Source organism: Zootoca vivipara, chromosome 10, assembly GCF_963506605.1.
Source record: "Zootoca vivipara chromosome 10, rZooViv1.1, whole genome shotgun sequence".
Lineage (NCBI taxonomy): Eukaryota > Metazoa > Chordata > Lepidosauria > Squamata > Lacertidae > Zootoca > Zootoca vivipara.
This window is the reverse complement of record NC_083285.1, coordinates 47,345,472-47,372,427: the sequence shown is the minus strand read 5'-3', so window position 1 is coordinate 47,372,427 and position 26,956 is coordinate 47,345,472. Positions and strand designations below refer to the sequence as shown.

Here is a 26,956-nt window from a genome sequence, read left to right as displayed (position 1 = left end):
TTTGCAGTATGAAATCACTTGCTTTTTAGAATGTGCATTTCTTCACTATCCTGATATATACAGTTACACTACATATAAACTCAATTAATTTTATATGAGAACTCTCTAACTAATTGCAACTTAAAGGTATGCATCAGTTGTCTGATTTTTTTTTTTATCAATATGTTTGACTCATAATGATTAATATAGAGAGCTTTACGTATAATCTTCAGGCACAGTAATCCTAACTGTTTCAGGAAAGCAGCAAGAGAAGGTTCTTGGTGGGCCATTCAACATGGGCAATGTGAATTGTGCTCCATTTGGTGATTACTCGTAGAGGTTTAGACTATGGTAATATCCTGAACACGACACAAAGGTCAACCTACCGGTACCCTTAGATCCCTTGGAGTCTCTTCTCTGGGTTTCTTCTTTGAGGGAGGTTCAGAGGATGACGGCTCCCCACCTGTGGAAAGCTCTTGGCAGTGACATCTGCCGGGCCCCTTAACTGACTTTTTTTTGGGTGCCAGGTAATGCCATGGGGGCTTGCCGATCAGAAGGTCGGTGGTTCAAATCCCCGCGACGGGGTGAGCTCCTGTTGCTCAGTCCCAGCTCCTGCCAACCTAGCAGTTTGAAAGTGCATCAAAGTGCAAGTAGATAAATAGGTACCGCTCCAGCGGGAAGGTAAACGGCATTTCCGTGTGCTGCTCTGGTTCGCCAGAAGCGGCTTAGTCATGCTGGCCACATGACCTGGAAGCTATACGCTGGTTCCCTTGGCCAATAATGCGAGATGAGCGCCGCAACCCCAGAGTCGGTCATGACTGGACCTAATGGTCAGGGGTCCCTTTACCTTTACCTAATGCCTCAACCGCTCCCAAAGCTTTTGGTGTGTTACAATAATGTTGTATGCTGTTAGCTGTGCTGCCGAAGCTTCTGGCTGCTGTTTGGTGGATTTTTATATGTTGCAGGTATTTTTACTATAACGTATTTTTATCTAAACTTATGCTCTTAAATATGTTATAAGCTGCTTGGATACCCTTTTTTTGTGTAACAATTAATCATAATAATTTTGGAAAGTAGGAAGATGTCTTATACTGAGTTATACTAGTTCAGTATTGGCCACACTCTCAGAGCAACTCTCCAGTGTTTCAGACAGGTGCCTTTCCCAGACATATCTGTAGATGCTGGGAATTGGACTTGCACAAAGCATGTGCTCCCCTGGCACGAAAGGACAGATATATTTCCATCCTGTGTCAATTTCACACATGTTTGTTTTTAAGTCCCTTCTGTCCTGTTCCTGTGCCAATTTGTGCTTTTTGAAACAAAAAGAAATGAAAATTCCTATTTAAAGGCACGTTTCATCACAAAATAAATATTTAAAAATTATTTTATCTCAATTTATAAAAATACGCATTTTATGCATTTCATATTAGTATTACATTTATCAGTTGCTTTATGCAATGAGATATCTCAAAATGACTTGGCAAAATAAAATACAACGCATAAAATCAATTAAAAACCAAAAAGATAAAATAAAACCATAATGATCATCAAGCAATGTATTAATAAGAAACAAGTCCTACCCACCCCACTAAAAGATGAGCACAACTGAAGGGTGGTGCCAGGTACACCTCCCTGGGAAGAGTATTCCACAGACATCCCCCCCCCAATTGGGAACTTTATCACAAAATCCAGATAAACGTATGTTCTGACCTGAGGATTGATCCAGGGGGTACGAATTAGGTGGGTTCCCTTAAAAGTGCAGAACATAATTTTCCTCCAGCACTGTCTGCCAATGAGCTACAGTTGTTCCCCTAAACTGAAACTATACCCTCAAACTATTACGCATTTTTAAAGAAAAATTAAATTACCCTCTCTGATGTAGTTTTCGGTTCAAACAGGGCATTGGTGCTGGGGGTTTTGCATGTGAAAACATGTACAGTGGTACCTCGGGTTAAGAACTTAATTCGTTCTGGAGGTCCGTTCTTAACCTGAAACTGTTCTTAACCTGAGGTACCACTTTAGCTAATGGAGCCTCCTCCTGCTGTTGCACCGCCGCCACACAATTTCTGTTGTCATCCTGAAGCAAAGTTCTTAACCCGAGGTACTATTTCTTGGTTAGTGGAGTCTGTAACCTGCAGCGTCTGTAACCCGAAGCGTCTTTAACCCGAGGTACCACTGTACTCCCTTATTTGGCAGTGAGTAACAGCAAGTCCTTCCTGCTTCTTCTTCAGTTTTTACATCTAGCTGTGTTGGTTACTATAATACAGAGCAGGGTTGCCTCTCTCATCATCTCTCACCCTCACCCACACAGATTTTCCTTGAGGCTTGAGTTTACTGGTGGGTGTGAGAGATAAATGTTGGAGGAAGAAAGAGAGTCAGAGGGGGCCAGTTACACATGACTAAAATTAGCAGGGAGAAGAAGAATGTTGAAGTCTCTGAGGAACATTTGATAAAGGATTCTTTTTTTTATTTTTTAAAAAAGGAACTCAACGCCCACTTGAGCTCTTCTTTCCAGGGAAATTGTCCCCACACCCAGAATATCTTGAGCTATACACATGGATCTAGCCAGAAGGAATTTCCTTCGTCATATGCATGTTGTCATTTTCTTCTTTTGCAACTGCAGACAATGCGGCCAGGAATTCCCGATATAGCTGTAGGGTTCCAAATGGAAACAGGAAAGCAAGAACAGAGTTCACAGCCCCTCTTGATAACACGAACGTTGCACCTATGCTAAGGGATGCTTGCCCCATATGGTAACAATTTTGTATTCTCTCCTAAATAAGGATGTGGGAAGGCTTACTGGATTCCGAAAGTGAAATTAGATACGACTTCTCCTCCTTTCCAGTGCAAGCCTCGCGCACCGGAGATAACGTTTTCTTAAATAAACTTATGGATTCTGAAAGAGCAGTAAATTTGAGGCAATAAATCTTCACGTGACTAGAACATATGGCCTTAGAATAAGAAAAGGTAGAGCAAATAATAGGCAGGAAGCTGATCTGTTTCAAAATATGTCGAAGCGAATCCTCTGAGAACTAACCCTAGTAAGGCATTTTTCTCTGCCAAGATGACCCTTTGCTTCCTAGAAGTGCCCAATGGAAATAAAAAACACTTACTGCACCTGCTTCCCCCACCCCACCCCCACCTTACCAAGCACAGTATGCCTTTGTAGAAGGCCATTTGTTATAGAAAGTATTTTCTTGTGTAATCCCACTGGATTTAGGACTCAGGTTGCTTAAAGTTCTTTGGATTGCATTTGTAGCAGACAACACTCCAAAGTGAAACAGGCTGCATTTAAGCAGTCTGAATACGAGAATAATATGGCAAATCCCTCCCTCCCTTGAACACCTCTTATTGACTGCAGGCAGTGGCAGAATGCCAACAAGGTTGTAAAGTGGACTGCACTGGGTAATCTTCCAGGGTGGTGGTTACCTACCAGTGATGGGTGACACCTAAGGATGTCACTTTAACTTTATTTTCGTTTCTCATTATCCCAGTCATAAGTTTCGTTCTCGACATTTCCATACTAGTTGGTGGGTTTTTAAAATAGAAATCCTAATGATAATTCATAAGCGCTTTAATGCAAATTTGTATTAATATATACACTTTTGAAAATCAATTTCCCTTTTCTAGTACAGTGGTACCTTGGTTTAAGAACAGCTTAGTTTATGAACAACTTGTATTAAGAACGCTGCAAACCCGGAAGCAGGTGTTTCGGTTTGTGAACTTTGTCTTGGAAGCAGAACATGTGCCACTTTTTGTTGAGTGTGTTCTATTTGTAAATTGAGTCCCCCGCTGCTATGGGAAATCACATCTTGGTTTAAGAATGGTTTGGTTTAAGAACGGACTTCCAGAACGGATTAAGTTCGTAAACCAAGGTACCACAGTAAACATTATTTGACTAAAGATCTGCATTGCTAAATTCAGAGAAGTACATTCAGAGAAGATTTGAAAGAATGGCTGTGTTTTGGTTCATGTATTATTTTGGAATGTAGGCAAATTAGGTAAAATTGGCCTTTAGAAGTGAAATGAATCAAATTTCCCCCACATGTCTAGTGGGCTCAGAGACAAAAATGGATGGACCAAGAAATGGAAATTGCACTATACACTATGGCAGTTACAACACACACTCATACCTCTCTCAAGACACCATCCAGGCAAGCAAGAGGCATTATCAGAGTTCAAGGACACATTCCAGTGAAGAAAAAACATCAAGGGAAGGTTTAAAATATGGCTGGTGAGAGGCATAACATGGGGAGAGAATGAGATATGTACTGCACAACTCTAATTGCTTTGTTCAGCATGGAATAATCATGGTTCCCATGAGCCTTCCACATTGGCACAAATGTTGGCATAAAAATGGGGTTGAAATTTCATATCTTTTGCTTGTTGCAGTGTGGGATGCACTCCTTTTTTATAATTTGTATTCAAAAATACAAGCAGGTTGTATCTGGGAAGGGGTGTGGTATGGAGAGAGTCCCAAGGGTCAGATAGAGAATTTGGAGGGTCACATTTGACCCCTGGGTCTGAGGTTCCCCATCCCTGATTTATAGCACTGTCCTAGTTGCATTTTTAGATTTGTACCATAGTTATACAGTATTACCATCTGCCAAGAATACATTACGATTACAGACATTTTTTTTATAAGGAATGGAAAAGTCCTGAAACTCTGCCATAGCTCCCTTTGGTGCCTTTGAGCTGGTAAACTAAAAATTCTATCAAGGAGTCCGAAACAACCAACCACAATGAATTCAGAAATATCTATGATCTGAGAACCTACCAATATTCAGTTCTGAAATTGAGAAAGGATTTCAGCATGTAGGTGTGGAACATACAGCAGGTCCTCCAACTTTTGGCATTAGTATGGAATATTTGAAGCTCAAAGTAATGGGTTTTCAGTTTTCTCTTGAAGAATTTACTACTCTTGATGTAAGAACAGCGGGGGTTGGGATGAGTGAGACAATCTGTGCTTTGGGCCATATATCTGCCACCCCCTGTCAACTTTCTAAGACTACGCTTGAAAAATGTATGAGGGGAAATTCCACAATACTGAGGAAACAGAAGCCCATTTGCCTCGATATCTTTGCATCAACAGCACTAGAATTTAACTACCCTCTTCAGAGCTTAGATTGACTGTGGATCTGCATTGGAAGGGATAGCCTTTTTGTATTGGAAGTGGGTCATGATGAGGTCTGCTTTTTTAAAAAAAAAAAAACTTTGGGCTAGACAGTACAGCTTAAAGCAAATTCAATGCACACAGAAGGTTGACCGTGAGCTATGATCTTATATGGAGAACTGCCAGCAGCTTACTGAAGGCTCAGTTTCCTGTGGTGACTGGATGCAAACTGTTGAAAGAGGAGCTTTTCCCCAGTGAATGCATTGTTGCACACATTACCTATCTGGAGAACTGCACTGCAAAATTTGGAGAAATGTGAATTTCAAGGGATGACCGTGTTTCAATTTGTGTTTTGTTTCAAATAGTGCAAATTCAGTACATTTGCTTTTAAATGTGTTTTTCTCCCATCCCTAATCCTTATTGGGCTGTTTTGGGTTCCCCCCATCCTTAGGGTTCTTTTCCCCCTCTTGAAATATATTTTTGTACTTCTGCAAACTTTGGGGTTTCCCTGAGCCTACTGCTACCTTCCCTGCCCCTTCTCCTACATAAGGATTCATTCCTTGTATGTTGTATGCTCCTTGGAAGAATGTCAGAATGTGAAAGATAGATACCAACACACTTCTTCAAATATCATTCATGCCCTGTTCTTCTTAGTTTATCCGACAGCATCTCTTTCAAGATATGCCAATAAGACACTTCAACCGCAATTACAGCTACATCTGCTCCAGAACTCCACCAGCATGCAGCCACAATGCCACTGAGCTGCTTTAAAGTACCCTTAAAAATGTGAAGCATTTCAGACATTTTAATTGCAGTGCATTGCATAAGCCAGGAGCTGGTTCACACAAAGGAACAATTGGGGAGGGGGAGGTAATTTTGATTTTTAACCACTCTATCCCTTATTCAATGCCAGACACAAAAGCACAGAGGATTCCACTGCCTGTTGCCTTTCTGAAGTACCTCGTTTTTCTGAAATCTGCTTGTTTCATTTTTTAAAAATCTACTAATGCTTTTCAGAATTGAATGGTAAACACTTGAAGTTGAAACTGGCTCTCCCGGAATGAAAAGGAGGATCAAAGAAAAAGAAGGGGAATGAGTGGTTGGACTAGCTCTCATCATCAGTCCCAAGGCTTTTCATTGGGGACCTGTGTGCTTGGCTAAAAAATGGGGTCTCCAGTACTAAGAACCTAGACTGGACCAGCATCCTCTTTCCCACAGTGCCAAACTGCATGCTTCTGTGAAGTCCATGAAGACTAGTAAATAGCCCAAGGTTGGCAGTCTACTTTACAAAGGACTGCCCTCTCATTCAAGAGGACAGGTCTCTCTTTGATAGCATCCTATGAAAGCTATTCTGCTCCTGGTTGAGATTTCTTAAGATGAAACTGCAATTGACCTGGTATATTTCCCAGTGATAGTGAGGTTGACTATTGCTTTGCAAAGCAGCTCTTCTGCCACCAAAAATAAGCAACAAAGCCTATTTTATACAGGGAATTTCTCAAATAATTTTCCTCCTCAGTGGGTTCTAGGATAGACCCAGCCTGGGTCTGGACTGTTGCTCCTCCGTGTAAGGGGCTTCTGAAACCATGCCAACTTTGTTACAAGCAGAACTCCATTCATCTCAGCAGCTAGGCAGCGCCTCAATGTGTGTTCTGTAGCACAACCAGATAACCTCCAAACAATACCTTAGTGTCAATATGGAAGCAAAAAGGTGGCACTGTAGGGACTTCTTAGGTCTCAGGGAGTCCCCAAGCACATAAAAACTGCTAACTTATTTTTTGGTGTCCCCATTTCCCTCCCAAACTAATAGGCAAGCAACCCCTTGAGTGAGCTATTGGAGAGATTGATGATAAACAATAGATATGGGTTAAGCCCTAAGCCTGACTGACTTGCAATGAACTTTAGTTTTGCTTTCTAATCTTGGGTCAAGTGCTCATGTCCTCCATAACTTTTGATGTAGGATCCTTCTGGGATGAGAGTAACTCTAGGAAAAAGTAGGAATTCTATCAACATAATTTATCTGTAATGTGAAGCATGGGGAAATGGTGCAGACCCACCTGCCTCTGACAAGCAGACAGGAAGGTGGATTGACTCCTCTCTAACCTCCTAGAAGAAGTTGAGAAGTTGTTGAAATGTTATAGGCATGTTGAGGAGTGAGAAAGAGCCATAGATGCAGCTTTCAAAGAAACCACAAGGAAGCAATTTTCTCCCTAAGCATAATGTATGAAGAACGCCGACACAAGGAAGGAATTTATGAAGGCTTTATTCTCAGACTTTCTAAGTGCAAATAAATTGTAGCTCGCAAACACAAATGGCTTTTTAACGTCTCAGAAAAGGTGTCTTGTAAGAGTACAGAGAATTAGATCCTTGTGTTAGAGAATCAACGAAAGGTATGGCTCCTGCTTTTAATGTAGCATGAAATGGTTACAGTGGGATTTCTGACGCCAGGGCACAGTGTGAGGCAAGGGGAGTTGTATAGTTGAGCTGAGGGGAAATGGCTTCATTTCGGCAAGAAGGTGTTTGCTTCCTGCCCCTGAAAACATGGGGCTTAGTTACTAGCTGGCATATAGTAGAGAAGGACAACCTCAAGCCTTGGGTGGTTTAAAAGCAAGTTTTCGCTGGAGGCACATTTTGGCACTGCACTGCTAATGACGATCAGTCATCTAGTTATTTGTTTCAGATAATCAAAGTTGCTCCCAAATCCCCAAAAATAAATATCCTGGAAGAAAAGCTCACAGTGACACCTTTGAAGAATGTTCAGAAACTTGGTTCAAATAAAGCTTCTGCCAGGCTGCTGACTGGGACAAGTGGGTGGGAACACTGTCTTCTGGTTCATTTTAAAGTACATGCTTGAAGCACCACATGGCTTAGGATGCAGGTAGCTGAAGGAAGGCTTGCTCCTATACCAACATGCCTGTGCACTGAGAGGCTCTCCTCCAAGTTGTCCACCTCATGAAAGGAGGTGGGTGGTGACCAGAGAAAGAGCCTTCTCAGAGGTGGCACTTCATATTTTTATCTGTTTTTTTAAAAAATTCTATCCCGCCCAATTCTTGGAAGAAACTGAAGGCAGCTAACAAATCAGATAATAATAGCACGGTTTAAAAACAAATAGCCACCCCAGAATTAAGCCCAATCAAAAAATCAAAAGAGAAACCATAAAAAGCTAAAATAAATTTCACAAAATTCAGAATGACAGAGCCGTCTCCCAAATGCCAAATTTAAGCCAGCAAAACATAATTCAGTCAGAGGCCCTTGCAAAAAGCTATGTCTTCACTCAGGACTTTCCCAGGGAGGCCCACCTGATGCTAACGTTATTATCTTTTCGTGCCCCCAGGAAAAGACTTTTATCTCCCCAAATTTTAAAATGCATTAATGATGATGCCATTTGAGTTTTATTTGCATTTTTCTTGTTTTTGTAATGCACCTTGGAAGGTTGTTCTGAAGGGCAGTATGTAATTAATTAAATAAAACAAGCACAATTTCCCCCTCCCTTAAAACATCAGAAATCAAATAGAATGTACTGTCAGAATAAAAAGTTTTTCAAAATTTGCCTGGGTCTCTCTTGGGAGTTCTGTAACTGTGGGGCAACTACTGAGAGGGCCCTGCCTCTTATACCTGCAAATCAATAGCCACTGTAGGTGGTGAGAGAGCAGAGCCTAAAACCAATCCTAGGATGGAAGCAGGTTCACATGAGTGAAAGATAACCTAGTCTTAGGCCACTCAGAGCTCTAAAGGTTAAAATGAGCACTTTAAATTAAGTACAGAGATGAACAGACAGTTGGTATAAGAGCCATATAGATCCTACCAGCTTTCTGGTGGTCACATTTCACACCATTTGCAGTTTCTTAATAGTTTGTTTTTAAAGAAAGGTACATGCTTATGTCTTTATAAATACAGTTCCATGTTTAGAATATTGCAATAGTCTAACCTAGTAATTAAGGGAAGGAAGAGCTAATCTTTTTGCTAGTGCCGTAGCTGGATACCATGCTTGTGAGTTGTGCCTGATTTTTACTGAATGCTTTTTTAAAAAAAATGTTCTGCAAGGACATTTAAAACAGTTGGATAATAAAAAGTTCAGACAAATGGGAACACTATTTATAGACTGCTACATTGACGTAAGGCTTCATTGTGGACGCACAGTGAATTGAGATAAGTAGAAACTTATAATAGTAAAGGCTTGTTAAAAAGGGATATCATTACACACACACACACACACACACACACACACACAGACACACACACTGGACTTATAGCTGATATCTACTAATAGAACCATGCTGATAAAGCCAAGTAAGACCATGGTATTTATTGATAGGCAGGGGTATGTTTACAGGTGAGTAGATTATCTCCTCTTTGCAGCTGCTCCCCAACAATGGCTGTCTACCAGAGTTCTCCCTCCTTGCTCGCTAAGCAGTAGCCCCCTATTGTAACAGCACATAGCCCTGCATAAGCTACTTCCCCCAGCAAACTATAGAATGGATAAGCGATTGGCGAGAACCAGAGATCTGCAGCCAAGGATTTGGTTGGTTATTGTATCAAGATATAAAACATAGTGCAGCCGTGTTGTCTTCTATGGGGCCAAATCCATACCCACCAACAGCTCTCCTGCTCCTGGTCAATTGACTGAGGATTTGTTTAAGCCTAACATTTATGGGTGGCAATATCTCCCTCACATTTCTGCCTTTTCCCTTCTTTCTTTGGCTACTCAGCACCCTCAGCCTGCTTTCTGACTTGGACTAACTAGCCCAGAGCCTCATGCACCACTGTCAATGGCACAAACAGCACTCACCAAACAGAGGTTTTTGGGGTTTTTTTTGTAGCTGCACTCATTTGTGAATACTGTATGACTTGACCCTTCCCCTCAGTGGTTAGAATATCCATGATTTTTTTTTCCTGACAGAAGTTCTGCCACTGGGAGGAAATAACAACAATAACAATATTATTATTTATATGGTGCCCGGCTGACTTGTTGTCCCAGCCACTCGGCTGCTCCCAACAAAATATTTAAAAATACAATAAAATATCAAACATTTAAAACTTCCCTAGACAAGGCTTACTTCAGATGTCTTCTAAGTCTGCATCTTTGTAAGCAGGCGCTGGTTAGAACAAATTTTTAACTAGCTAGCTGTATGAAACTGAGAATCCTGCATTCTCGTCGCATTCCAGTGTTACCAAGAAACAGAACCAGGTAGATGGAGTGGAGCTACGAATTCAACATCAAACTTGATTCTCAATGGCCAGTTGAGAATGGCAAGAAGATTTAGCCCTTACCAATGGTGTCTCCAAGAGCACACCTTTAGATTTCCCCCAAAAGTGAATAGTTGCTTCTCACTTCTATCTTATTCTGCCTGTGGAGGCACATTGGAGAAAACAGGAGAGAAGGGGATGTGTGATGCTGATGTTTGGAATGGGCTTTTCTTTAGTTTTGGGTATGAAAGCAATGTAGGATGGAGGGAAAAGTATGCATGGTCTATTCTATGTGAGTTAGACTGGAACAGGAAAGTTATGAATAAGATGACTCAAGTAGTGGAGAAATGTGGCAAATTCACAGGGTTCTGTTGTTTCAGAAGCAGCTACCTTTAGGATTCTAGAGCTCCCTTGCTATTAACTGATAATCTCATTTAACAATTGAGTAACAGTGTCCTTGAAGACACCAGAGCCTTTTAGCTCCTGTCTAGAGACAGTTCACCCTCTTCAGGCATCTTTTGGGAATGGCATCTCAGATATTCCTTGCTGGGAACAGAAGTCAGGAGTGAACAACCAACTTGTGAATTTGACAGATGGAGAACAGAGGGATCTTAATTGGAATGCAGCAAAGGCAGACCTCAAGAAGCACTGGAAACTCAACCCATGCAAATAAAAGATCAATTGAATCTTTAATGATCTCAAATGACGAGCAACATATTTTCTTCTTCTCTCCAATAAATTCCCAAAGCCCCAGTCTCTTGGAACACAGTGCCCTCTAGCATAATTCTCAGACACATTCCAAACTGACCTGGGAAGGGAAATATGTTCTAAAGGAAACTTCTGCTCTGGTAGTGTTGGCAGTCTACTTCAGAAAAAAACTTATCACCTTTTGAGAGTTGCAATGTGCACATATTTCTTACTCTATGTTTATCTGTGTACCAATTACAACATAGCATAGATATAGCTAAGTCTACAATTCAAAAATTTCATCTCCACTATGAACTCACTAGGTGTCCATAGGCAGGCAAGTATATTCTGCCCCCACCTGTAATATAATAAAATAATGCTGGTCTACCTTGCCAGGGTGAATGGGTTAAAGGATTAATAAATTCATACCCATCACCACCGTATATTAAAAGCACTATTATACCACTTTAACTGTCATGGAAAATCCTGGGAACTGTAGTTTTTGTTAAGGGTGCTGGGAATTTTAGCTCTGTGAGGATAGCACAGTTCCCAGATTTCTACATTGACTGTTAAATTAGTTGAATAGAGCTTTAAATGTATGGTGTGGGTGTGACCTAATATAGTGTATGCGAAGCACTTTGAATGCTATAAGTACTACATACGTAAATAGTGTGTATTATTGAGGCAGCTGTCTTAAGCACACTTACTTGGAAGGGAGCCTCACTGAGCTTGGCTAGGCAGGAGACTGAGTAAATATGCTTATGATTGTTCCAAAGGGCTAGGACAGGCACCTAGCTGAGATAAACAGTAGGCAAGTGTGGCCCCTTGGGGAAAATACCCCACATCTTCTGAGGTTTCATGGCCTCTGTACAATTTCATAGCAAAGCATATATATCCCCAACAGCTTCACTAGAGGGTTTTCAATTAATTATATAGGGCTTGTTTCAGATTATAGTCTAAGCATGCCAGATAAGAGCTCATTATGCACTATGGGTTACCTTATCCCAGAGCGCAACCTCTTGGCCTCATCCGAGCAAAGATAACTAGGGCTTCATTATTTGATGATACAGCACTATTTTTATTTTCTTACAAAGGATATATTTCATGTGACATGGTACACTCTAATTACAGGGTTTCTCCATCCTCCCGAAGGAGGTTGGAGAGGGGAAAATTGACCTGGGAGTTAAGCAATTGGTTCAAAGTCTACACACAAAGGTAACACAGAGAGGGAATTGCAATTTTGTTCTCTACTGATCCTGCCCCTGTTGCAAAACAATAAGTGTGGATATAATGCTAGCTTTTCTTGTTGTTACCATAGCTAATAGATTGGGGCAGGCTGAAGAATTTATATGCTCCCTCACTGCACACCCTGGCACCTCTGGAGCCATATCAGGCACACACCTTATCATGCCGGTTTCAAAGGACTGGTCTCATTTTCATTAAGGTTTATTAGATTTCTTATGTTTACCGTAAATTCCAAATGCAGGTTAGAGCAATGTAAAAATACAATATTAAAGCCTATAGTATCACACATATACAATATTAAACTTAAATCCTAATTGTGGCATTTTGGGTGATGCTGCGATAATGCAGCTGTGAATGTCCCCCCTCAAAAAAGAACAAAGAAGAAAAACTCCCCTGCGCTGCAATCAGACTTCAGTTGTGGTCTTGGGTATGTGGGGTCTTGAGTATGTGGTGCCTATGGCAGTTTCTCCAGTTTGTGAATGTGCTTGTGAGCCATAAAGGGTTGGTGACCCCAGTTTTAGCAGCACAATGTAGGGCTAGCAATGCCTACATCTTCTAAATCCCAATAATAGAGTTCTGACATCACACACAGTGGTCTAATGTGATTAATCACCCTGCCCTGTCTTTCCAGGATAATAAGGTTGCCTTGTTACATTTTGCATCTGACAGTTTCCTTTGCTGCGATTCTGTCTCTGCCATATGATCCCACAGGGGAATGGAGCAAAAGAATACAAACAATTCCTCCCCATAAATTGCAGAGAGTATTGCAATTGCTGAAATATGCACCAATATTAAGAGTTGGAAGATGGTGGGGCTTTTCCAAACTCAGTTCTAAACAGCTGACTTTATAAACCCATAGCGACAGGGAGGCTCTGAGTTGAACTTTTTTGAGCATTACACAACTCAGCATCAAATAATGGTTTTCCAGTGCCAAGACAACATGCCATCATTTCCCCACTAGCACATTTGTTTATTGAGGAAAGAAATGTGACATTAATGTGTTGCTGCACTTTTTCCTTACATGAAAAGATAAAAAAGCACTTAAAATGGAATTTGTTTCTACTATCTCTAATTCAGAATTAGCTTGCACCCCATGAGCATATCCACACATATAGGATTTAGCTATTTTCTCAAGGAACTCCTTGAGCTCTAAGGTTGCCATAGGTACTGCAAAGCAGAATTATTTGCATCTTCACCATATTTCAGTCCCCAGGATGCTTTAGGAGAAAACATGAGAATTAAACTTATATGAAAAGAACCAAAGTTGGTACATATAGCATATATCGTTTTTCTTGTGCCTTCCAGCCTGTTTATAATCAAAGGTGTGATAAACATGCAGAAAACCAGGTTCGACTCAGATGACCAGTTTTGACAGGATCCAGTTTCCACACGATGGAAACTAAGTGAAAGCCTGGTGTGTGAAACATCCACCATGAATGGGGGATTTCCATGAGTTTTTCTTTAAAAATGAAAAGAAAAAAATCATACACATGGATTGCTAGAATAGGTTTGGTTGGAAAATAAACAAAATTAGACAGGTACTCTGCCAAACCCCCATAAGAATGTAAGAAAAGCCCCACTGGATCAGGCCAATGGCCCATCCAGCCAAGCATCCTGTTCTCACAGTGGCCAACCAGGAGCCCACAGGAAGCCCATAAGTGAGACATGAGCTCAACACAGCCCTTGTGGGCAGTATACATTGGTAACCTTGGAATCCATGCCTTTGTCTAATCCTCCTTTAAAGTCCTCCAAGTTGGTGGCTACCATTTCCTCCTGGGGGAGTGAGTTCCAAGCAGGACATGAGCACATCAGCACTCTCAACCACTTGTGATTCCCAGCAACTGGCATTCAAAAGCTATTTATCTGTTTATTGGTTAATATCCCGCCTTCCTCCCCAAAGGAGCCCATGGTGCCAAACAAGAAGTGATAAACAATCTTTTTAAAACAATCTTCTTTAAACGCAGAGCCTCTCAGAACAGGGGTGCCAATCTGAAAATATTGCTTGGGACGTGGGCCCCACTCCACATATTCAATCACAAGATGCTGTGCACACACACTATTTGAATGTCAATGTCCATCAACTCCGTCGGGACCCCCTTAAATATTTTACATGGGGGAGATGAACAAAGGGACCTCGCCCCCTAGGATTTGGCTCTTATGTCCCAGAGTGGCTTGCAAAGCACTGTGGACTAGTTATGGAAGCAGTCATAGGTGCCGACTCCCTGGGTGCCCGAGCACCCACAGAATTCTCCATGAAGGGGCCAGGCAGCACCCACGAATTTCGGTGCCAGGGCACTCACAGCCCAAGGCACCCACGGTCGTGGGGCCAAGCTGGCACTCCTGTGAGCAGTCCTGTGCCCACTTGGCTCGGTCTTTGGGCACAGTCAGACCTGCAGCCTCTTGGCACTGCCCTCTCCTTCCAGCAGTTCTTGGCGACCTGTTGGTTGGGGATGAGGCGGCGGTGGCCTGAGGGTCCTTTGCAGCGACAGGTAGCAAGAAGCACGTCCCGATTAACCTATTCTCCTCCTCCCCGTTCCTTTTCCGCGCGCACCAGGCGGTTCCTCTTGCCATAAATCCCGTTCGCAGCCCCCCAGCCAGCGCAAACAGTGAACGCACACATTATTCCCTATATGGAGCTGAATGCCTTGCTGCGACCCCGCCTCCAGAGAGGTTGAGTGGTGGTGGTTTTTTTTTTTTTGTAGCCGCTCCCCTTTTCCTGAGGGATGAGGTAATGCGGGGCTCCGATTGGTCCGGGGGGCGGCACCCCAAGAGCCCGAGAGGGGCGCGATCAAGGCTATAACTCTCCGCAGCAGCCGAGAGCGGAGAAGGCGGAGAGGCGCTCAGCAGGGTTCGAACTCGTGCAGGAGAGAATCAAATTTCTTTTGAGAAGGGGTGGAAGGAAACGCAGCAACAGAAAGTCCCGCAAGATCCAGCGTGCAGTCGCAAAGTAGAAGAGGGAGGCAGGGGGCTGCAGAAACCGCAACAGTTTTGCAGAGATCCTCCACCCTTTCCCCGGTCCGTGAGAGAGAGAGAGAGTAACTGTTAGGGCAGGAGCATCAACAGCATGTACGGGTGCGTGCTGAGCCTTCTCGTGCTGCTCTGCAGCTGGAGCCTGAGTGACTTTCTGGTGGAAGCTTGTACCTGCGTCCCAATTCACCCTCAGGATGCTTTCTGCAACTCTGACATTGGTAAGTGTACAGTTCCCTCTGCAGTCGTCCTGTCCGTCCGTCCCCCCCCCCCCCACCCGCTAACGGGCAGCCTTATTGGCTCCTGTGGGCTTCTTAACCTCCCTGGTGCCATAGATTTGAAAAACCAGTGGTTCTTCAGTGGTTTGAAGAAAGCAGTGGTTGCTTCTGGAAAACGCACGCAGGTGTGCCTGTGTGTTGATACCCATCGTTTTTAACTTTAAGCACTGTACAGTACTGAACCGGTGGAGTCTCAAAGCAAAGCCATTTGACTGAGACGTGCTGTCGGATCTCCCAGGGACACAGACCTGCTTTGCAAGAGAGCTAAGCAGTTTTGCAAAATTCTAAGCCGAACCTCCGGGTTGCGTTTCCTTTCCTTCGTCCTCGCTTGTATATGCTCTCTTTCTTATACTTTGTATGAGTCGAGTTCACGATTGCTTGCGGTGTTATGAAGTTTAGTGATACTCAGAAAGTTCTCTGATCCAGTGTGAGCTGATTATGTCAGGGCTCAGTTTCCGGGAGAATTAGGAAGGAAAGCAGCTTCAGAGCATACCAGAGGAATCCTAGCACATTTGATGGATTTCACCAGTTCCAGAGAAGGAACAGGGAATAATGCACTTCCGGATGTGCCGATCCTTTGATGTTCTACCCAACCTGACTTCAATTAAACTATGAAATGCAGTTAAAAATAAAGGGGGAAACCGATCCAGATTTCAGTGATGTATGTTTACAATTCTCTCTGTGTTGGCATATTCTTGAAGAAATATTGCAAATAAGTGTTTGAAAAACACCCCTTAAGGTACAATGCTTCTCATAATCACAGAGTCTTCTAGGCTGGGAGGAAAAGTACAGCATGGATTTATAGGCTATAGTAACAGACTGTGAAACAGGCTTCTTTCCTACACAGACAAAAGCAAAACCGAAGGTGTGTGCGCAGCCAAAATGTCCTTTATATTTGCTTAAGTAGCTGGGTTAGTGTCAAGCAAATACTAAAACAAGAACACGGGACAAATTCTCCTGCTCGAAGGGCCTGTGCCCAGCAACTTGAAAATAGTGTTATTCACAGAAATTAGTCACAACTGTATTGATGGGCTCCTCATTCTCATAATGTGGAGCACAGTGTCAAGGAAAAGGCATTGTGGGCTTTCTGTGCAGTGTGCTTTGAACTGGGCAGGTTCATAAATTGTGTCGTGTTTTCAGGCAATCAAAACAAAAGAAGTGTGGTACTTGACTTTCTGAAATCACTATGTGTATTATGTATATATGCACAATTGTCACAAGGGAGAGAGGAACAAGTTAAAATGGCTCATTTGTAAATGCTTTGCGTAGCTTTCCTTCTGAAAAATGTAGTTCATAAGCACCCTGACTTTTTACAGCTGACCAGTGGAGTAACAGTGCTCTCCTCCTCCGTCTGATATGGTGCTATTAACTGACCACATATAGCCACACTTGGTCTCTCACAGTCTATTGCAACAGTTTCAAAACTTTTTCTTCCAGACAATTACAAGACAATTCTGTGCTTAGCATCCCCCTTAGAGAAATGGATCTCAGTAGCCCCCTAGCTCCTTGTGCCACACTGTATCCCAGAACAATTACTTGAGAGGCTCATCCCAAGACTTTTGTGACACTCATGGTTGCAGTTTGACCCATAGTGATAGTGGCCAATGTGGTGCCCTCCAAATGTTATTGAACTGTGACCCCCATCATCCCTGATCATTGACCATGTTGGCTGGGGCAGATGGAGGGCTCTGTGTTGGCTACTCCTGAAAACAGCTTGAAAATGGCATGTCTAGTATATATGCCCATACTCATTATGCCCAGATAATAACAGGCAAAGGTTGTGATATCTGAGTGACATTTACTGCCGAGTTTGGGAATACTGTACGTGGCCCTCCATATGTTGTTGGAGTACAGCTCTCATCGGCCTCAGCCAACATGGTCAGTGATCAAGGATGATGAAGAGTACTGCAGTAATCTCACAACATCTGGAGGGCTGCAGGTTAACCCCCCCCCCTCTACAGAAAGGTAAAAAGCTGTACGATAAAAGTGGTGCCCTCTCTAGATCCGTTCTGGTAGTGCGGATCCCTTTACACTGCAGCTCCAGATAGCTGTAGGGTGAGTGGCTGTGCAAAGGCATCCATCCATGTGGTGGTTTGACAGTATGCTTAATACTCCACACAAGTGCTGCCACTTCCTTTGGGAGGTGAATTACTTGCATGGTGGAGCAACCAAGTGGTGAAAGCATTTACATGGACCTGAACAGGCATGGAGGTGATACTACCTCCAAGTTAAGCTTTTCACACCTGAAGATGAAATGATGTTCCTTCTACGTACTGGAGTGCTCTCTCTCTCTCTCTCTTGACACACACAAAGAGGGAGGCAGGAAAATGGCCTCTCTTCCAAACTATGCTGTAACTGCTTCATATTGTTTCCTTGTAAAGCTGGCCTTGAATGCTGAGATGGAAAAGGTTTTATAGATATGGATTGCTATGGAAAACTGCTTTTTCTGTTTGAATGTCATTAACAGAATTTGGTTTCTAAGTAGTTAGCCTACTGAAAGTTAAAAATAAAATAAACTAAAAATAAAGAACGAGGGTTAGAGATTTGAGCCAAGTCCATTTATTCATGTCTAGTTTAGGTACTAGGTTGGGCATGGAAAGCAAAGAAAAACTTTGCATGTTAAAAAAAGTGCTGGGAGAGTTGCAGTTTTACTTGAGTAATTTTAGATTGGAAAATCCTGCAAATGGACAGCTCAAAGTTCACTGGAATATTTTTTTAATGCTGCTCCTTTCTTTGCATTGTAGGAGTAGGCGTATCAGTTTAGAGGCCACTGCCATTGAGAGTTTGCATTTTTCTGAAAATAGGAATACTGTACTTTCAAAGGTCATTTGTGTGCTCTTCCACGTGCTTCTAATGTACCGCGATGCATGAGATTGCATTGTTCTCTTAATCATAAATGCTGTGATTTCTCAGCGTACTATAAATACTGGTGTTTATGTGGGAGCAAAGAGGGTAGAATTGAGAAGGTGCATCTGGAAGTGAGAATAGCAAGCGTGATTTTGGCTGAAGTGAAAATTAATAAGTACATTTTGGATTAGCTCTACTGCTGGGTTTGCTTTCACAGTCAAGGGGTTGGGACAAGACACAGGGAACAATCCAAACCCAAGTTCTGCCAGGATGAGTGAGGTGTGGAAAAGATGGAGCTCTGGCTGAGCTGGAAAACCACTCCAACTCATACTTTCTAGACATGGGACAAGCAGAAGTGGGGGCGAGCCCTGAATATTTTACGGCATATCAATAGATATGTGTTTTAAACTCACTCTGTTAAATGAAGCATGAATCCGATCCAGCTATAGTAACAAATTATTCTAGTGACTCAAAGATAACACAGTCTCTTAATTGTTGATGGTGTGAATAAGCTCCTAGTAGGCAGACTCTTTGTGCTAATTTAGTGTCAAATTCTGAATTTATTTTTAAATCATAGCTTCAGAATTGGAGTTAGTTGCAAGCTGAACTGAAACTGGGGCAGAGTGTAACTTTTACCACAAAGTGCAAACACTAGAGAACAGCATATAAAGTGGAAGATTAACAGAATTTCCAATACTAAGAGTCTATTTTTCATTTTAAACATGTCTTAGCCACAATGCTGAGAAGCACACTGTGGTCTGTGAAGGGCCAAGTCCTTTGGTCAACTACCAGCCCTGCCAGCATCTCTTTAGTAAACACTGCCATGCTCCTGAAGAGCCAAAAGAGGAAGAATTGGATCCAAACTTCTAGCTGACGAAGACATAAGTGTTTCCATGGAGACTTGTAGCAGTGTACCAGAGCAGGGTTTAGGCAGACTAAACTACATGCTGGTTGATAAAACAATTTGTGTATGTGTATTAGAGTGGGGAGAAGAAGGTTTTTTAGGCTTGGCAGCAACGCTGCACAGCTCTTCATATTCCTGGCAAAAATGCATGTCTTAGGGAGGAGCCAGTGCAGCAAGAACAGGTGCTTCAGAAAAGGCTTCCAGGACAGATCTGTTCTCGTTGTCCCTGTGACTCTGCAAGTCAATGAAGTAGTTAGAAAGCATCCTGGAAAACGTTTTCTTTTCTTTTTTAGAAAGGAAATGCTAATGTGGTTTCGGAAGGAGCTGGATAATGCTTGCATCTTGTAAAAAAACACACACTTGCTTGAATTCAGGTACTAGGGTGAGCTCATTCATTTCTTCGTACTGGTGTATGACAGCAGCCTATAAGAGGGCAGTTGTGATGGCAGTGGTGAAAGGCAGTTCAAGTTCTATGGAGTCATAGTGACACCAGCATCAGAGGAAGGGAAAAGGTGGTTTTGGATGCAAGACAAGGGAGGAACAGGAAGTATCCAGCCTGGCCAAGACCGTCTCCTTCCTCAGAGCAAAATCTTGCCTCCCCTCTAACCATACTAAAATTAGGATAGCAACAGGACTGTCATGAATAAAAATATATCCATAATTGGGTCTATGGAGAGTCCAGGTTGCCACAATGGAGTACCAGACTGGACAAGAGCTAGTTATGACAGTCTAAGGCAGGCATCCCCAAACTTCGGCCCTCCAGATGTTTTGGACTACAATTCCCATCATCCCTGACCACTGGTCCTCTTAGCTAGGGATCATGGGAGTTGTAGGCCAAAACATCTGGAGGGCCGCAGTTTGGGGATGCCTGGTCTAAGGTCCACCATAGCCATCTTAAATTGCACCATAGATTTACTCCTGTTTGCTACAATATTTGGGCCAAACTGTCCTACAGGAAATTGCCAATTTAAGTTCAATCTGGGCTTTTTAATTGGATCCTTGCAGCTTATTTTGACTAACAGGTTATTCTTGTTTGCTCCTAAATTATGTGCGAAATAGGGCAAAATAGAAACAGTGATTTAAAAAAGAACAATAAGAAGATCAGAAGGGACCATCCCTGGGAAATGAGGAAAGTTGTAATTATGATACCACAGGTAATTTCCTATATGGAAGGACTTTCACTGAGGGAGCATTCATAAATGGGACCCTTCATTATAGTCTAATACTGTACAGGCCAGAAAGCAATGTTTGCTCTTTATATGGTTTTATACTATGGTTTTATACTAGTCTTGTGTGCATTTATCTGGAAGTAGGGATGGGTGAAACTGCCAATTTCAGTTTCTCTCTGATTCTCATTTCTCTAATCATAGGGTTCCCTTCAGCTATGTTTGACTCAGAGTAGACACATTGAAATTAATGAACCTAAGGTAGTGATGGCTTGAAAAAGAAGAGAGGACGTGACATGAGAGAGCTCTGTGAGCCTGACAAAATAGCTTTGCTGCTTCTGTCCCTCAAAGGACACACATTTTGATTCCCCCTTTTGTTATTGTATGCTGAATAATGGAGACAATTGCTTTGTCTCCCCTTACAAAGCTGTGATCATTCCAGCAGGCATGTTGTACTTTTTAAAAATATATATCCTTTCTGCATGAGAAGCAAGAATTCTTCAGATTGCTAAATGAAGCATATCTGTATGTTTGGAGAGACCCTCCCCACTTCCTTCTTTCTGATAAAACGCTACAAGTATCTCACTTCACTATTCCACCTGCTACCAACACCCCAATTACACTTAGATAGAAAAATGTCCTGCGGCTACACCCTTTCCCCAGCCTTTTCTGACTAAAACTTAACCAGTTTTAATAAACACATGAGCATATGTCTCATGTTATGCAAGGAATTATCTGATGTAATGGGTGGATACTATTGGTCCCTGTTCATCTCAAGAGTTTTGATGTCTAAAATCTTAACTCTTCTTCCTCTTGAAATAAACTTACCCCATCTGCATGAGTTTGCTGTTGTATAAAGCAGACACCACACTCTTCTATATTGCCCTGCTACTCAATTCAGCACCCCTGTTGACCATGAATTGTTTAGCAGGGAGCCTGAGTAATCCTACCGGTAGTGGAGGCTCATACTCAGTGGAGAACAGGATTCTGGATCAAATGGACCATTGGCCTGATCAAGTAGGTTCATAATTTCTTATGTTAACCTCCATCCGCCCTTAGCCAGCCCCACTTGCTTGCCAGGGAGTGGAACTACCTGTCATCCTTCTCTTCCTTACAGAATTACCTCTGTGAGTTCTACAAACTCAGGAGCGAAAAGGGTGGGGACTGGACTAAAATTAGTTGCCTGTGTATTGCCATTGGCTCTGGCTCCACCTGCTGTTGGTATTCTTGCCTTCTGCCCCTCTATTCCTAATGGGCACCGACCATTACTAATGCACTTCCAATTATATGTTACAGTATATGTTAATATGTTATATGTTAATTATATGTTAATTATATTAATTTCCTGCTTGGCAGGGGGTTGAACTGGATGGCCCTTGTGGTCTCTTCCAACTCTACGATTCTATGATTCTATGATATGTACATACTTCTGTTAATTTGGAGTTCTTTGCTTCCTGAAGGAAAGCTCTCAAATGATATGTGTGTGAAATCTTCAGGAGCTAATTAGTCAACCAACTTCCCAGGCAGAATTCTGGGTCACAATCAGCTGGTGTCTTTAGATGTGTTACAAGGTATTTATTTATTTTACAAATTGGCAAACTGCTTTCCCAGCCTGAGGCCATCAAAGTGCTGTACAACAGGATATTCCATTCAACAGCAAAGTATTCTGCGGAAGAGAAGGATACAACCTTCCCCAACCTGATGCTCTCCAGATGTTTGGGACTACAACTCACATCAGCCCCAGCCAACATGACCATGTTGTAGTACAATATCTGGAGGATACCAGGTTATTGAAGGCTGGTTTAGCAGCCAAGAGAAGTGATTGAGTGACAGCTACAGAGGCTGGCCTGGAGATTTGAGAACACTTGGTGCCTTGTGGAATTTGGCTTGTAATTTGTTACTAGTCCAAAAGTTTTTCTTCCAAGAATGTGATGGAAGATTGTGTGTATTACAGTATTTCATAATGCAGTTCTGAAGGGTTCTGTTAGTATCTAGTTACCACGGCACATGCTTACTCCAGATCTCCTGTGGGAAGTAAACTCCTCAAAACCTCCCCCAACGTGTGCAGAAAGACAGATGTTCTAGTTTTAACTCAGGGTTCTTAGTTCCAACTGAGAAAGAGTTTTCTTCCATTTCCTTCTTCTATGCTCTCCCTAACGGCTCCCTAGTTGGCACTGACTTCTGTCATACTAAATGAGACTATGAAAGTGTGTGTGTGCATTGTATGTACAATAAATGTTTATTGATTTCATTACCTATTTTTATTTACCTCCATAGGGAACCTTCACTGTTTCCCCTACATGTGTGTGAGAGTAATCCTTACAATAGCCCAGTGAAGCAAGTCACTGTTATCTCATTAATGCCACCTAGTGAATTCATGACAGAGATGAGATTTGAACCAAAGATTTCCTGGTTCCCATCTCACTTTTGAGCTACACCAGCTTCTCATATCCTTTTTCCTTATTGAAAGAAACCAATTGCAACTACCTTGTAGGATACATATATTTGTGTGGAAAACCTGTACAGTACTGTTTTTGCCTAACTGGAATTTGTCCTTGAATTCTGATAAGGCCTCTTGCTTGTCAGAATATAGCATAGATAGGTGTATGTGTAGAAACTAGCCTGTTGTGCAAATATAAAATTAACACTTGTTGCTCCATCCATTTTTGCCTCTGGCCCCACCACTACCATGTGGCCCTCAGAAGGCTGCCCAGAGGGAAATGTAGCCCTTGGGCTGATCAAGGTTCCCTAACCTTGCCTTTATGGAGTCCCTCCTTGCAACACATGGAGATTTTCCAGACTGACTGTGAATGTGGAGGCACTTGTTTCTTGAGAATAGGCAAAACTGGTTAGATCAGGCCTGCAGAATCTATGGTCCCCCAGATGTTGCTAGAGCACAACTTCCATCATCAGTGGCAATCAGCCACGTTGGCTGGCACTGATGGGATTCGGAGTCGCTCCAAAGAGATGTGAACAATGGACAACAGGAGTAGAATTAAAATAAAATACAGTATATGGAACCAACAGCAGATCTCTTATAGAATATCTAGGAAATAGGAGCATAGGAAGCTGAAAAATACAGAATCAGGCCACTGGCACATTCAGACAAACTATTGCCTACTAACAGCGGCCCTGCCTCCCCAGGCCTTCATGCAGAGGCTTTCCCAGCTACCTGGGAGCCTTTAATTGGAGACACCTGGACCTTCTACTTGCAAACATGTCTCCCATAAAGGTAAAAAAACAACACCCAACTTATTTTATTCAGATGTGTTTCCAAAAGCAAAACTGGATAAGCAAAGATGGTATTTTCAAGGCAGCATGTTCCATACTGAGCCTGCCCTAGCAAAGCTCTGATCACCTGCTTCCTTAAGACCTCTCTCTGTGGAAGGCTCACCTTACATTCCCCTTTTTAATGTGTTCATAATTGCTTTAATTAAAACAAACAGTTTGAAATAAGTCTGTTTTGCCCAGTTGAACTAAGTCTATTTGAAGTTAACACCTTATGCTATGTATGATTTTCCTGTCTGCACATGACTTCAAAAGGTTCAAGGACAAGAACCCAACTTATGACAACATCTGTTTTATACCCGCTGATCCCCCAAACAACCCTAGCAATCACTAACGGATCGAGGAGGGAAGTTTCTGCATACTGCCTCCAGTATTGCAGCATGAGAATTGCAACATAGGAAGAACTCCTACTGGATCAGTCCCAAAGGCTGTTCTCGCAGTGGCCAATTGTATGCCTTTAGGGAGTCTACAAACCTGCCATGAACACAGTAGTGCTCTCTTGCTTGGTTTTGTTCCCCAGCTACTGGTGTTCAGTGGAATGCTAAATAGCTTTTCTTCTTTTAATGCACACCACTTAGAAATGCTAATGATTAAGCAGCATATAAATGCCTTAGCCAACCAAATAAAATGATGCCTCTGATACTGGACTTAGTATATAGCTACCAGGAACAGTAACCGTTAAGAGTCTTAACCTCCTATGAGGTCTTTCCAATAGGGGTCACTAACTCTGGTGCTGTGCCCTGCCTCCCAGTTACCAATGCAGAATATGTAGGGCGTGCGAAGGGAATTTGTCTTGCTGGCTGTCAACTTTGAGTGACCGGGGAAGCTTTGACCCTCCCATCACCCTCCATCACCTGTAAAACTAGTCAATGGCTGAACATCATTTTACTCTTACTAGAGACCTGCAGCTAAAGAAGTGCTCAGTTAGTTCAAATCCACTTGTGTTCTTTACACACTATCCTACTACATCTTGGCTCTCACTGCCCCCTTTCAGATTGCCTGGTCACTAGTCTGGGGTAATAGATAGATAGATAGAGTAGAAAAATAATAATTTTAAAAATAAAATAAAAATTAAACCACAGATGGGAGAGTTCTATGTAATTCCTAAAGACACAAGAGTCCCCTTCATGGCCTTATGCTCTTTGCTTCCCTATGATCCCTTAGCTTTCCTCTCAGGCTTCTGTTTCTTCTTCCTTCCCTTAGACTTCCGTATCACACTCCACTGGATACTCTGCCGTTTTCTTCTACTCATGTACCTGGAAGTACATCGCACCGAAATGACTGGGGCTTACTTCCCAGTAGACATTGTATAGCCTCGCACAGTAAATCTCTTTTCTGTCGTTTGCCCCTTGAGGCCACAAGGCTCAGTGCGCGAAGTGACGCTGGCTAAAAAAAGCACAATATTTTTCACAATGCTGGTGATTTTCTGTACTCAGCATTCCTGCTGCTGACTGGGTGAGATTCCAGGACATGCTTAGAAATGAGACAGAGGCCTCTTGAGTTCTGTAGCAGTAAAATTAATGTTGACCATGAATAGTCCAAATTCCTGATGCTGTTTACACAAGCCCTTTCTAGAGAGAAACAGTACTCGGAGAGTGAGACACGTTAAATATTTTGCACAGAGAAGGTTGTGATTTTTTTAAAAAAGAACTTTGCAGAAGTCTGCATTAAATAAATGACAAGGAATTCCCCTTAATCTTGTTTTTTTTCGCAACATACAAAGTGGGAGGTATCAGTGCTAGCTTGAATGTTCCTCTGTCATTCCACGTGAGCATCCTAATCATGCACATTCCCCTCTTAAATACAACACACCTGTAATACACATCCAATGCACGTATTATCTTATGAAGAATACCAAGCATAATCACTTAGGTAACCCTTGGTTCTGTGGAGGAGCTGTGTATAAGTAACATGACTAATAATAAAATTCACATTCAATCCCACTAATTAAATTGCTCCCACCAATTAACCAAAACTTCAGATCAATCTACTGTAGGACTACAAGTTTGCAATTTCTACTTTTAAACCGATGGTAGCTGCATCTGTCCCATGGTAGAACTGTAGCTATTTCTGGTAAATAACTCCAGGCTGCAATTTAGAGGAATGCCTATTTGTTGGTCATATTGCTAGTCTTAATTCTAGCGACCTGTGTCATGAGGCTGTTAGTTTTCCTGCAGCTTATCTGCCTCATAAAACCACAAGATGCTGTTTGTTCCCCAAGGGATATGCAGTAAGTGCCAACCTGGAACATGGATTAGCACCAAGGCCTGGTGGCCTGACAGCATTGTGTGTGCCTTTCTAACACTAGACCGGAGCTCTAGCCAGGGCTTCCTTTCATTCTCATGAGCGCTAATCTCACTTAAGTAATCCTTTTAAGAAATGGAGCTGAAAGAAAGAACTCCTTAATGCCTGTTCCCCTGCAAGATGCAGAGGAAAAAAACACATTTGGCTGAAAGTGGTGCAGACCTAATTGTGGGGAAACTAGGCTGAAAAGAATTAGCATGGCATATTCCTGAAAAGGAAAGTAGCCAAGATGTTTTGAGCAACTGCAAAAGGCAAAAAATAAAATTAGAATCTACCTACCCAAGGTGGTACCTGTGTGCAGAGTTTCTAGATTTTCTGCCCAGTACAAGGAATGCTGTGGAAGAGTCACATTAGGGGGGGGGGTTATTTCTTCATTAAGACTTGAATCTCATTGACTGTGGGACAAACCACATGTTACATTTGCTACACAAGCTATGTTTTAAATGAATTTTAAAAACACAAATTGCCCTTCTCTCTCTCCCCCCCCCAATCTAGGTTGGGACCCTAGCACAGTTCAGTGCAGGATGCAGTTGCAACATACCTGATAGATGGCTGTCCAATATCTGCTTAAATACCTCCACAAAGGGGTGTTTAGCCACAATGTCCTAAGGCAGTCTGTTTCACTGTCAAACCGTTCTTACCATTAGGATGTTTAGCCAACTGTTTAGCTGAAATCTGCTTCCCTGTGGCTTTCATAAGTTGGCCCTCTTGTCAGGGATCATGCTAAGGAGGGCTGCACTGAGGAGGAATGATGGGAGTCTCCCCCTCCCCCTCCCCCTGATCAGAATCATTAATCGTCCCAGGAGCAGGGTAACAATATAGATTTGGAACAGTGGTTTGCAGAGGGACATAGTTCAGAAGACAGAAGTTGGGAAGAACTGGGTGGTGAACAGCTAGGAGAAGAAGAACTGGGGAGAGAGAGAGAGAGAGAGAGAGAGAGAGAGAGAGAGAGAGAGAGAGAGAGAGAGAGATAACAGATTCTCTTTCGCTCGGA

The 26,956-nt window shown here is 42.4% G+C and overlaps 2 protein-coding genes across 2 annotated transcripts in view; one reads left to right on the top strand and one right to left on the bottom strand.

Moving 5' to 3' along the window:
* The window catches only part of SYN3 (synapsin III), a 180,193-nt gene that overhangs the window by 71,085 nt on the left and 82,152 nt on the right, over positions 1-26,956 (bottom strand). The gene's annotated exons all lie outside the window — the stretch shown is intronic.
* The window catches only part of TIMP3 (TIMP metallopeptidase inhibitor 3), a 46,334-nt gene continuing 34,369 nt past the window's right edge, over positions 14,992-26,956 (top strand). The window contains exon 1 of the mRNA XM_035128443.2: positions 14,992-15,396. Coding sequence (XP_034984334.1) covers positions 15,273-15,396 — 124 coding nt within the window. The 5' untranslated portion in view covers positions 14,992-15,272. The remainder of the gene's footprint in view (positions 15,397-26,956) is intronic.